Source organism: Elephas maximus, chromosome 11, assembly GCF_024166365.1.
Source record: "Elephas maximus indicus isolate mEleMax1 chromosome 11, mEleMax1 primary haplotype, whole genome shotgun sequence".
NCBI lineage: Eukaryota > Metazoa > Chordata > Mammalia > Proboscidea > Elephantidae > Elephas > Elephas maximus.
In genome coordinates, this window is record NC_064829.1 from 115,117,705 (window position 1) to 115,130,434 (window position 12,730).

Genomic DNA, 12,730 nt, shown 5'->3' on the forward strand with positions numbered 1-12,730 from the left:
ACAACATCTCAAGGGTGCTTATGGGAAATGGGGGATAGTGACATGAAGGTCATTACTCTGGAGGTGTGACCTGTGTTTATGTCAAGGGGACCTGTGGAGTCTTTGTCCATGGGAGGATTTCTGATCCAGTGATGAGTGGCTAAGGAAAGCCCTGCTGTATGATATGGACAGGGTCACTGTCATTTGGGGTAGTATCTGTTAATCGGGGGGTCTGCCGTGAGGGGTTAGGATGGGGACTAACCTGGAGGTGCTATACTCAGGGAATCTCTGGGTGACATGGGGGTCTGTATCTGGGGCATTATCAGAGGGAATCTGTTAGTAATGGGGCCTCAGTGATTGAGGGTTGGCTAATGGGGGTCTCTATTCTGGATGTTACTGGGGATCTCTATCTCAGGGTAGAGGGGACTCCTTGTCTCAGGAGATGCTAGAGGGGGCTCTGTGTCTCTTTGTCAAGTATGAGGGCCTCTAAGACTGCATCTCCGCCCTCAGCATCCAGGGAAACCAGCAACAGAAGAGCAACCTAGAAAGGAGAACCAGATCATGACCTGATGCGGAGTGCAGGACCCTCTGGATCCACCACCCTCCAGCAAGGACTTGGAGTTTAGCTTTTTGGGATTCTGTCTTTACCTCCCTGGCTGGGCCTTCTCAGGCTTCCTCTACCTGCCCGTTACAAGTTGAAGTCACTGGAATTCAATGCGGGGCCCCACTCCATAAAGACTGCTCCTGGGTAAGCTTACCTAGCTACAAGTTTTTCTAACTTCTGTTTCCAGCCCCAACCTCTCTTCTGAGCTCCAGGCCACAGAGCCCAGCGACCTTGTGGATGCCACTTCCTAAACATCCCATGAAAGAGGACAGGGGTTGGCTACACACCTGGAGATGGAGTTCTCTGACGTGATGTCCTTTGGGGTACGGACTGTCGTGAAGGTACGTTTGGGCTGTGTCACTGGAGAGGAGGGTAGGGCAGATCCTTAGGTGAGGGGATGACAGAGGGAGCCCCATATCACCCCTTGGACCTGAAGTACCCTGCTGGCTCAGATGCATGGATCTTCCAGACCCACCCAGACCTGCTCAGATCCTGTGGTTCCAAGCCCCTCATAGATCCTGGGTTTGCAACACTCACCTGGATTGTTGTCATTCACACTCACTGAGACCCCACATCCCCAGTACAGATCCTACACCATGGACACCCCCCCATCGTTATTACCACTAAGTCATGTCCCCAGTACTTACCCAGACTCCTTGTCATTTATACCTACCATGTTCCCAGTGCTGACCTGCACCCCACTTCAGTAATACCAGCCCCTTATCCCAAATCCCTGCTCGGACCCCTTGTTATTAACAGCCACCTGTGTCCTCAGTGGAAACCCTGGTGGTGCAGTGGTTAAGAGCTACGGCTGTTAACCAAAATGTCGGCAGTTCGAATCCACCAGGCACTCCTTGGATACTCTGTGGCACAGTTCTACTCCGTCCTGTAGGGTCGCTATGAGTCGGAATCGACTCAATGGCAACAGGTTTGGTTTCTGGTTTTGGTGTCCTTAATACCCACCCAGACTGCTTGCCATTAATACCCATCCATGTGTCCAATACCCACCTGAACCCTTTGTCACCTAATGCTTACCCACGTCCCCAGTCCCTACCTGGACCTCACATTCCCAATATCCATCTGGGTATTGTCAATACACACCCATGTCCCCAATACTCATTGACCTCACATCCCCAGTGCCTGCCCCATCAATACACACCCATGTCCCCAATACTCATTGACCTCACATCCCCAGTGCCTGCCCAAACCTTGTTAACACCCCCAAACCTGCAGCACATACTCCCTTTGGGACCATCTCATCATGTGCCTGGACTCTATGTCCACAATTACGTACTGGGGACTCTCACCAGCATACACCTGAGAACCCAGGACCCTGCCTCCCACCCTCAGACTTACACTCATCCCCATACCCCAGGTCCCAACTCACTTGTCACTTGATGCACTTTTTTGGCTCCAGCGCTGTCCCCAGGAGGGTCAGTGGATCCACCGATCCTGGGGAAACACAGGAGTGGGGGGGTCAGATCCACAAGAGGTGGGGTCTATGAGGTGTGTGGTGGGATCCACACTGCCCTCAGGTCCAAGAGGAGGAGACCATCTGAGGGGGTCAGGGCTCTGAGAGGTGCCCTGGGTTGAGGACTGGAGTCTGGACTCACCTCTGAATGCGGGATGCTGGAGCAAAGACGCCATGCTTTGGGGGGCAGGTGAAGTACCGCACGCCGAAGACTGAGCCGTCATGCTTGCCTGTGGGCTGGTCTAGCTCGATGCCATACCAGTAACCTAGAGCAAGCCAGTGTCAGAATGCTTTGTGGCCCTGTCTGGCCCCCAGCCTAGAGTCCCACCCTCACCTGGGGCAAAGTCTGTCTTCCCGTAGAAGCGCACAATCCCCTGCTTCTGTCCCGCAACCAGGACTTGGTCCCCGACTTCAGCCTTGGCGCCCTCTCGCTGCTGCAGGCTGCCCAGAGACGGGGATGACGGCGACTTCTTCTTGCCTGGAGGGGGAGGGGGCAAGGGGTAGAAGTGGGGCCTCCAGACACCAGCCCTGGAGACCCAGGCCGCCCGGAAAACTCCGAGGTAGAATCCTGTCCTGGCACCAATCAGGGGAATGCCAGAGCCTTCTCCAGAACTGGGGCATTTTGGGATCAAAGGGAAACTGAATCCCTGATGCCAGAAAACTCCATTCCCAGAACTGGGGGGAAGATTTAGGCATGGGAAACTGAGTCATGGAACCTAAAGAACCCCCCAAATCCTTTCTCAGAGCTGAGATTAGGGCCAAAAAAGAAACTGAGTCACAGAATTCAAGAACCCAGAAATTCTCCTTTTAAAATAAAGGAGGGTTTGGGTCTGAGGGTAAATCAAGTGACAAAGGCCAGGAAACCCACAGGCCTTTAGACCTGAGGGGAAATTAAGTCACAGAAGGCAGGAAACCCCTGGGTCCTTCTAAGAACTGAAGGAGCCAAAGGAGAAACTGAATCACGGAAGTCAGGAACTCAGAAATCCTCCTCTAAAGCTGTAGTTTGGGTCTGAGGAGAAATCAAGTCACAGAAGCTGGGGTGCCCACAAAATATCCTCAAGACTGGCTCTCCCCTGTCTAGGGCTCCACCCTCTGACCTTTGTGCTCCCTACGGCCTTTGCCAGTGACACGGGAGAAGCCCATCCGGGGAGTCCTGGGCGTGGAGGTGACGGATGAGGGGGGTGCATCCACCGCCTTGGAGATCTTGGACACGGAGGCAAAGAGACCTGGGGGAGACAGAGCCTGGGCTGGGAGTTGTCCAAGCCTCTGCCCTCTGCCCCACCACCATCTCCCAGCCAACCCCCATTACCTGGTCAGCAGCATTGGAACTGCTGAGGGGACCCCGCCATCCTCACCCACACCCCTCGGGCCCCAGCTGGGACTGACCCTGCTTGGGGGGGCAAATGAAGTACCGGACACCCCCAACGCTGCCGTCATTCTTGCCCTCAGGTTCATCCAGCTCCACGCCCACCCACTGGCCACTGGCGAACTCCGTGGTCCCACAGAACCGCAGCGTACCCGTCTGGGGAGACAAGGGAGGATATGGCTGGGGAGGGCGTCGGGGAGGTCAGAGTGGACCACTGGCACAGAGGCAGCATGGTACGTAGATGAGGGAGCCCTGGGTTCAAATCTCAGCTTGAACATCACCATTTATTGGCTATATAACTTAACCTTTCTCCTCAATTTCCTCACTGTGAAATGGGAAGAGAAATAGCACCTGCCTTACGAAACTGTTACAGAGCTGCCCTGCCTGTAGGGTCACTATGAGTCAGAATCAACTCGACGGCAACGGGTTTGGTTTTGGCTTGTCTCATACAGTGAGTAGCTACTAGCTACATGTGACCATTTAAGTTTAATTAAAATTAAATTGAAAATCCATTTTCCCAGTCACACCTGCCACATTTAAAGTGCTCCAACATTTTAACTTATTTAAATCTCACACAACCCCATGAGTTGGGGACTATTATTAAGCCCACTTTACAGATGAGAAGACTGACATCCAGAGAAATGGAATCACCCACCCCAGGCCCAGTAGCAAAGCTGGGGTTTGCCTGAGCAAATCCCTGAGCCCGAGCCCGAGCCCAGAACCACTGTGCTGTGCTGTTCCTCTAGAGGGCAGTGATTGTGATTACGTCTCTTCAGCAAACAGTGTCCACTCTCAGGGCCTGTTACAGTCTTCTGGGCTGTAAAATGGGGAGTGTTGCCTGGTTCCTCCTTTCAGAATTATCACAGGGATTTGATTTTATCATGTGTGGGAAGCTTTCGAGATGGGGCTGACACATACAAAGCTCTTCACTGGGAAGCAAAATCCTAATTCCTTTCGGTGGCCTGCAGGCCTGGTGTGATCCAGCTCCTGCTGCCCTCTCCAGCCCTCCACACTGGATAACCTCCGTCCAGTCACACTGCCCCTTTCCACCTTTGAGCCTTAGTATCTGCTGTTTACGCTGTCCCCATATCTTTGCAGGGTGAGCTGCTTCCTGTCTCAGCCTTGAAATCACCTCCTCAGAGAGGCCCTCCTAGACCATCACAGCTGAAACCACCTCTGCCCTCAGCCAGAGACAGTTTACTTAATCCAGTCATTTAACAAACTGCACAATCCTGATTGCCACCAGAAATTATCTTAAACATGGGTTTACTTTATTGACTGGTCAGAATCGACTTGATGGCATGGGGGTTGAGCCCTGGTGGTGCAGAGGTTAAGAGCTCAGCTCCTAACCAAAAGGTCAGCAGTTTCAATCCATCAGCTGCTCCTTGGAAACCCTATGAGGCAGTTCTACTCTGTTCTATGGGGTCACTATGAGTCGGGATCAAATCGACGGCAACAGGTTTGGTTTTTATCTTTCATTACAAATGGTGCTGTATGAGAGCAGGGCTGGGATGGATATAGCACTTTATTGCCAGAGGTGGGCTGGGCCCAGCAGAGCCTGAGAATGCCTGGTAAATGAATGAAAGCTGGAATGCCTAAATGAAGAAGATTGCTCTGACCTCTAGGCCTTTCCACCTGAGACCTTTTTCTTCGTTTCTTCCCCTGGTTCACACCTCCTCAACTTCAAGTTGGGTGGGGTGCTCTATTCCAGCCTGCCCCATCACTCTGACCTATACTTCCCAAAGTCCTGACTACTCTGGGAGTGCAGAGGTAGCCACCACAATGCCTCCCCCATCACAGCCCTGACCCTCTGCCCTGTGCTTCTCCATCACAGCCCTGTGCCTCCTTCATCACAGCCCTGACCATCTGCCCTGTGCCTCCCCCACTGTGTAGACGGACCACTCAGCCCAGGGTGGGGCACAGAGGAGGTGCTCACGGAAGAATGCTGGATGAAATGGTGGACTGTGTTAATGATTGGGAGGGAGGGCAGACAAAGGGGAGCCTACACTCTGCCCAGGGGCCCGCTCTGAGGGATGAGGGGGCCGAGTCCTGCCCCTCCCCCACCCTATCCCCAGCCCCTGACCTTCTGGCCATCGAGCAGCACACGGTCTCCCAGGCGCAGGCCCAGTGCACTGAGCATGAGATTGCCTGGGACATTGTCATAGTTGGGCAGCGTAACCTTGGGGAGGGCACAAGACAGTGGCACAGCCTCCTCCAGCAGTGTCCGCAGCTCCTTGGCCACCAGCGCCGCTTCTGCCTTGTCCAGAGACATGTCCATAGGGTCCGGGACCACCTCCGCTGGCACCTGTCCCTTTCGGTTCTGAGGGCCAATGGGGAGAGGGGGCAGAGACTGAGCAACACAGGCTGTGCCTCCAGGGAGGCCACGCCCCCAGAGACCTGGGCTCTGGGGTGAAGCGGGGGTGAGACTAGTCTGACTTGGGCCAACATGGGAAGAAGAAGGGACAGGGCATCAAGGTGCAGACCACATCCTCAGGGAAGCCCACCCGAGGGCCCAGGCTGTGGATGTGTGTCAAGGAACTGGGGTGGGACGGGAATGAAGCCAGTGGGGAATGGGGGATACATCTAGGTGCTGTAGGTCATGCCCTCAAGGGACCATGCCTCCAGGCCCCAAGCCCAGAATGGTGCCTTGTGGGGGATGAGCATTGAGAATGGCCTAGTGTTGTAGAGGGTCAGGGGTCAAACTGGGCCAATGGATAATGAAGTCAGGCAGGGCCTCTGGGACGAGGCCATGTGCCCCCAAGATATCCATGCCTGGATGCAAGGTGATTAGTATTGGGGATACCAAACTTGGTAATAGAGGGATTGGGGGTCAAAGACCATATTGAGGGCTTATGGGGGACCAAACCCTCTCGTTCACGGAAGGCAACTCTACTTACCTCATGATCTCTAAATGCTATCTACAAGGCTACAGGTCTGCCAGGATTGAAAGAAAAGATACTCCTTGCTGGGTGAACCTGGGCAACTCCCTTAATCGCTCTGCCTCAGTTTGCCCATTGTGAAACAGGGCTCATAACGGGCTTCATCGGATTCATAATGAGCACCATGTGAACTCCAGGTAATATTTGTTGAATGTACACACGATTTCTATGTTTTGGGAACCTTGAGAAAAGCACATGGTTCTGACCTCCCCATCCTCTGTAGAGATCTGCTGGCGGGGAGGCGGGGAGGCGGGGGTAGCGGGGCTGGGCCAGGGGGGCAGTACCCGAAGCGCTGGGTTGGCACCATGCTCCAGCAGACACTTGGCGGCACCCAGGCACAGGTTGGAGGCAGCGATGTGCAGAGCTGAGCCATGGTTGAAGTCACTGCATGTGGAGTTCACCACTAGGAGTGGGCGACAGGAGGGTTCCGCTGAGCGCCCCTGGGACCCCGGCCCCTCGCAGTCATCTCTTAACCCACAGCCCCAGTGCCTCCCGCATCCCCTGAGGCACAGCCCTGCCCCCACCTCAGAGCCCCGCCTCTCACTTCTCGGCCCCGCCGCTCACCGGGTCTTGCCAGTCCCTCCAGCCTCCCAGTCAGTTTCCTCGGGTCCTGGTGCCCTTTCCCCTTCCAGCCAGACTTCAGTTCTGCCCACCACTAGGAGCCACGCCTCCCCACAGCCGGGTTGCTCTTCCCGCCCTTCCCCCTCCCATGGGCCCCGCCCCCTCCCAGCCAGGCTCTCCGCCTTACCGCGGGGCTTGGCACCCTTGAGCAGCACGCGCACAAGGTCCGGTACATCGAAATAGGCCGCGTAGTGAAGCGCGTTCATGTTGGTCCAGCGGCTGCGCAGGGTCACGTCGGCCCCCAGCGCCAGCAGCTGCTGCGATAGGCGCACAGCCGCCGCGGGGTCCCCTGCACGACAGCCCAGGTCAACTTGGGACCCCTCCTCCAGAGCGAGGGCCCAGGGCACGGGGACAATCCTTAGCCTCAGGGGCAGCACTTTGGGGTCTTAGGCTCAGGGTTCTGAACGGGAGTCTTAGGACCTGGGTTCTGGTGGTTTTAAGGGTGTCAGGTCTGAGGACCTGGGGTGTGGGAGCTTGGGCCCTCACCGACTCCGTGCGCCCCAGCCTTGCAGGCATAATGGAGCAGGGTCATGTCGGTCAGCCCATCACGGTCATTCACGTGGCATCCTCGACGCAGAATCTGGAAGTACCAGGGCGCATAAGGTTACCCAAACGTGGGGGGCCCCTCCCCACTCCCCCTGGCTTTCCCAGTGCTCTTACCTCATTGCCGATTAAGTCAATCTTGTGCTGGACTTGGGGCACCCACTGGCGCACAATGCCGAACAGCTCAGGGATGGTGGTCTGGGGGTCAAACAGAATCTCCTGGCATGCCGGGTCATTGGGGTCGAAGAAGGTGAAGGCTGGGGTGATGAGAATCCAAAGTCACCCCAGGCAAACTGACCATCCCGAGGCAAGGGAGCTCCAGTCTTTGCTTCTAAGACCTTCTAATGCAGTGATTAAGAGCTATGGCTGCTAACCAAAGGGTTGGCAGTTCAACTTCACCAGCTGTTCCTTGGAAATCCCGTGGGGCTGTTCTACTCTGTCTTATAGTGTTGCTATGAGCTGGAGTCACTGACAGCAATGGTGGCATATGGGCCATCGTCAACCCACAGACATTTTCTGTGTGGCCAGCATAACGTTTAAAAATCAAGAGATGTCACATAAAAATCTGGATCCCCAGTGTGTCCTGGAAAATTGGAAGATGACGCAATTCCCATACAGCAGCAAGCCCCACCTGCTGAAACAGTGTGCTAAGCAGCACAGTACTCCCGAGCCTGGATGCCCAAGGGGGCCACTACTGCCCTAGCCCACTGCTGCTGTCAAGAGTGTGGGCACATTTTTTCCCAATATCCAGAGTAAAAACGAAAACGCCAGAATCCCTGGCTTGCGAGAAAGATCTCCCAATTCTCAAACACTGTGCAGTCTACATGTCTCCATGGGCAAGATGCAAGCTGTGGCCAGCCGGAGGGACACCCATCTCCCTGCACTAGACTGGGGGCTTAGGAGCAGTGGTGAGTGCTGCCCTCTGTGGCAACATGAGCATCCAGCAGAGCCTGGCACGGAGCAGGAACTCAGTGCCTGCTGAATGAATGAGTACATTGATAACTGGATCACACATAGCCCAGGGAAGTGCCATACAGAAGGTGTGTCCGGGAATCAGTCCAACGTTCTCCTTTTAAAACCCAAGTCACGTCATGGCCTTCCTTGGCTCAGAGCCCTCCTCTGGCTTCTGCTGCACTGAGTAGAAAGCAAAGTCCTTACTGTGGCTCACAAGGCCCTGCACAGTCTGCCCCCATCACTGCCCTGCCCTCTGCCCCCACTCACTCCTCTCCAGCCACAACGGCCACCTCTGTCCCTCCAATGCGCCAGGCAAATTCCTGCCTCAGGGCCTTTGCACTTGCTGACCCCCACCACCCCTGCACCCTTCTCCTCCCCACCCCATTAGGAAGGCTTCCTCCACAGGCTTTGCAGGCCTGTGCTCAAATGCCATGTCCTCAGAGGCCTCCCCGACCTCCCTGTATAAATCAGCACCCCTGTCCTTCTCCGTCTCCTGCCCTATTGCTGAATCACAGCACACAGCTCTAGTTAACACAGCTTGTTTACTTCTCGCCCGCCTGGTCCCTTTCTCTCTTTCTCCCTTTTTTTCCCCTTCTCACTGTCCCCTCACTAGAATGTGAACACCATGTGTCTCTTCTGCCTTGTTTACTGCCTTAGCCCCAACGCCCAGCATGGTACCTGGCACACAGGAGGTGCTCAGTCATTCTCTACCGAGTTAACGTACAAACACACGGTTCCCTCAAGGAACCCACCTTAGCCCTCTCTGTGTCTTTACCCACATTTCCAGACTCCTTTACACTGTGACTCAACCCTCCTTGTTCTGCAAACAGGGTTCCTTGGGGGCTGCAGCCTAGACCCTCTTCCCACTGGGCCACAGTTTCCAAAGGAGATTTTCTAGTTTCCTGGGGTGGATCCCCCACCCTGAGCCCCCCAAATAGCTTTCTTATTCTTTCATCAGACTGAAGGCAACCTGTAGTCTCCCTAAGCCGCCTCTAGTGGGTGACATGCCCTCAGTGGCCATTCTCTCTGCCCCATCCTGGCAGGTGCCTTCTCTCTGAACCTGGTGCCTAGTTTCTGAACCTCACAGTTGCTGGGGACTCTCAGCCAAGGTCTTCTAAAACTTCCTCCTATATCCAACTCTGGCGGAGTTCCAGCCCTCTTTACTCAGTGGCCCTGGCAGTGCAGTGGTTAGAGAGCTTGGCTGCTAACCAAAAGGTCAGCAATTTGAGCCCACCAGCCGCTCCACAGGAGAAAGATGTGGCGGTCTGCTTCCATAAAAATTACAGCCTTGGAAACCCTATGGAGCAGTTGTACTCTGTCCTACAAGGTCGCTATGAGTCAGAACGGACTCGACGGCAGGGGGTTTGAGTTTTTTTCCATTTGCTCAGTAGCCAGAGGGAGTTTTTAAAACTATAAATCAGACACACCACGCCTCTGTTTTTAAACCTCCGCCCCCCACTGTTGTCCCCTCTTCACAGAAGACATCCAAAGTCCTCACCATGGCGTTTAAGGTCCTTCCAGGTTTGACCCTTACCAACCTCTCACCTTAACTCTCATCACTCCCTGGCTGCAGCCTCGTGGCCTTCTTTCTGTTCCAAGCTCAAGCCAATCCCAGGGCATTTGCGCTTGCTGCTCTGTGCCTGGAATCCTTTCTCTGGCTCTGCCACGCTGATTGTCCTTCATGCTTTGTCTCAGCTTAAATGCCACCTCTTCTGAAAGCCCTGCTGTCTTAGTTACCTAGTGCTGCTATAACAGAAATACCACAAGTGGATGCCTTCAACCATCAGAAGTTTATTCTCTCACAGTCTAGTAGGCTAGAAGTCCAAATTCAGGGTGCCAGCTCCAGGGGAAAGCTTTGGGGGAAGGTCCTTGTTATCAATCGTCTCATGGTCTAGGAGCTTCTAGGCACAGGGACCCCAGGCAGGTCCAAAGGACATCCTATACTTCCAGTGCTGCTTTCTTGGTGGTATGAGGTGCCCCTGTCTCTCTGCTTCTCTCTTTTCCGTCTCAAAAGAGACTGACTTAAGACACAACCTAACCTTGTAGATTGAGTCCTGCCACATTAACATAACTGTCCCTAATCCTGCCTCATTAACATCATAGAGGTAGGATTTACAACACACAGGAAAATCCCATCGGATGACAAAATGGTGGACCATCACACAATCCTGGGAATCATGGCCTAGCCAAGTTGACACACACGTTTTGGGGGACACAGTTCAATCCATGACACCTGCCCTGACCATTCCCTCTCAAGTAGCTGCCCACCAGCCATCATCTATTACCTCTCCATCTTTTCTTTCACAGTTCTCATTCCTGTCCAAATGTATCTGGTTTACCTGTTCACCTGTTCATCGTTGGTCTCTCCTCCTCTCCTGAGAGCAGGGAACATGCCTGGATTGCTCACGAATAAATTCCCATCGCCCGGCATAAGGCTTGCCACAAAGTGGCACTTGATAAATACTGCTTGGTGCGTGATTAGACAGTTTTGGTTTCCCCAAGGGGCAACCCTCTTAGCTCCACACCCTCCTACTTCAGGGCCTTTGCTCCTGTGGTCCCCCTCCAAGGCCCCCTTTGCCCCACCTTTTCCCTGGTTAACCCCCAATTCGCCTTTGGGTCTCCCTCGAATGCTACCTCCTTAGAGAAACGTCTCAAAGAGCTCTTGCAGCATCCTGTTCTTGGTAAACACGATCTTCGTCATGTCTTACAATGACATATTTATATTTTTATACTTATTCGTTTGTTACTGAGGCCTGTGAGTTCTCTTAGGGTAAAAACCGGGTCTGTCTTGCTTGGTGCTGTGCTCCCAGCTCCTCCCAGCTCCTAGCATAGAGCTGGGATCATGGCAGGCTTTTAACAAACGTTTGTTGAATAACTAAATGATCGAATGATGTGTCATGAATCAAAAATTAGTATTATTCCAATTCCATGCTCCAATGGGTGAATTAATGAAGGGGGCTCACCCTCAAATCCCCCAGAGCCCCTCCACCATTACCACCAGCAGAGCTCAGCCCACCCTCCCTGGCCACCCAAGGCTCCAGGCCAGATTCCGGGGTGTGGAGAGTGGTTACCGTAGTCCTTGGGGAGCGGGGCAGGCGCAGAGGGGTGCACCACAGGCTTCTGCCGGCGCTCCTGGGTGGGGCTGGGGGCCTCCGGGACGGTCTCCTCCTCCTCCTCTTCTTCCTCCTCCTCCCCCCGGGGCGGCGGGGCCATAGGGGCAGGATCTGTCTTAGTCATGGTCTTGAGTGGCCCCTGGGGGGCGAGTGTAGAGCTGGGGGCGGCCTTTCAAGCAAATCCTAGAAGCAGACAGCGGCTAGAAAGGGCCCTCCCCAGGCTCCGGGATCTGAGCTCCCAGGGCCCCGGCTGGCCTCTGCCCCTCAGCTCTGGTTCTTGGTCCACCATAAGGGACTCCTGTTCTCCATCAGGGGGCCCTGGTATGTGGGCCCAGCCCCCCATTCTTCTCCAGCCATCAGGTCCCTCAGTCTCCGCCGCCCCCTCCCCTGGTTTGTTTATCTCGGGATGCAGGATGCTTCGCCCCTCCCCTTCTCCGCAGGTCCCCTTCTTCCCATCTTACCTCTGGGGGGCTGGGGCTGGAGACCAAAGCCGAGACTGGGGAGTCCGCGGAAGTAATGGGGTTCAGGGGACGTGACGGGGGAAGAGAGGGAGACAGAGAGAAGGGGACGAGGCCCAGACGCCGACGGGAGATAGGGGTGGAGAGGGAGGGGCGCCGAGGGCGCATGCGCCGCGTTACCCCCAACCGGGAGCGGGGGAGGAGATTCTGGGAGTCTGCTCGCAGGGATGAAGGGGCAGGAGGTGGTGACAGGAAGGAAAGAGACAGACACGGAGGGACAGGGAGAGGAAGGACAGATGGCCACGGAGAAGGATGGGAGACACGGAGACAGGAGATGAAGCAGAGACAAGGGTGAAGAGAGGGATTGAGAAGCGGGCCGGGTCTTTTTGCCCATCCCCCTTGTGACAGAGCTTTCCTCCAGGCCTGAAAACCAGACCAGCTGGGGCAGGGGTCTAGGTGTGTGGTGATGGTGACCCCACCCTCCGTGCTTGCCCTACATAAGGGGTGTCTCAGAAGGGTGATTTTGTAGATCATCCTATGCTCATACGGCATTTACTAGGCCCAGAGAACTTAAGGCACTTGCCCAAGGACACACAGCAAGTAAGTGGTAGAGCTAAGACTTGAAGCCCAGGCAGTCTGGCAGCAGTCTCTTACTAACCATGTTACATGGCTTTAGGGGTAT

The 12,730-nt window shown here is 54.8% G+C and overlaps 1 protein-coding gene across 1 annotated transcript; it reads right to left on the reverse strand.

Moving 5' to 3' along the window:
- Positions 1-432: 432 nt before the first annotated feature.
- CLIP3 (CAP-Gly domain containing linker protein 3) lies at positions 433-12,261 on the reverse strand. Its single transcript, XM_049901447.1, has 14 exons — positions 12,052-12,261; positions 11,549-11,773; positions 7,641-7,780; positions 7,467-7,560; positions 7,108-7,269; positions 6,644-6,762; positions 5,504-5,740; positions 3,441-3,576; positions 3,152-3,280; positions 2,389-2,532; positions 2,197-2,320; positions 1,971-2,035; positions 871-943; positions 433-520 (listed from the first exon to the last, which is right to left on the reverse strand). Exons 2-14 carry the CDS (start codon positions 11,712-11,714, stop codon positions 466-468), a joined length of 1,644 nt encoding a protein of 547 aa, XP_049757404.1. The 5' UTR covers positions 11,715-11,773; positions 12,052-12,261; the 3' UTR covers positions 433-465.
- Positions 12,262-12,730: the final 469 nt, after the last annotated feature.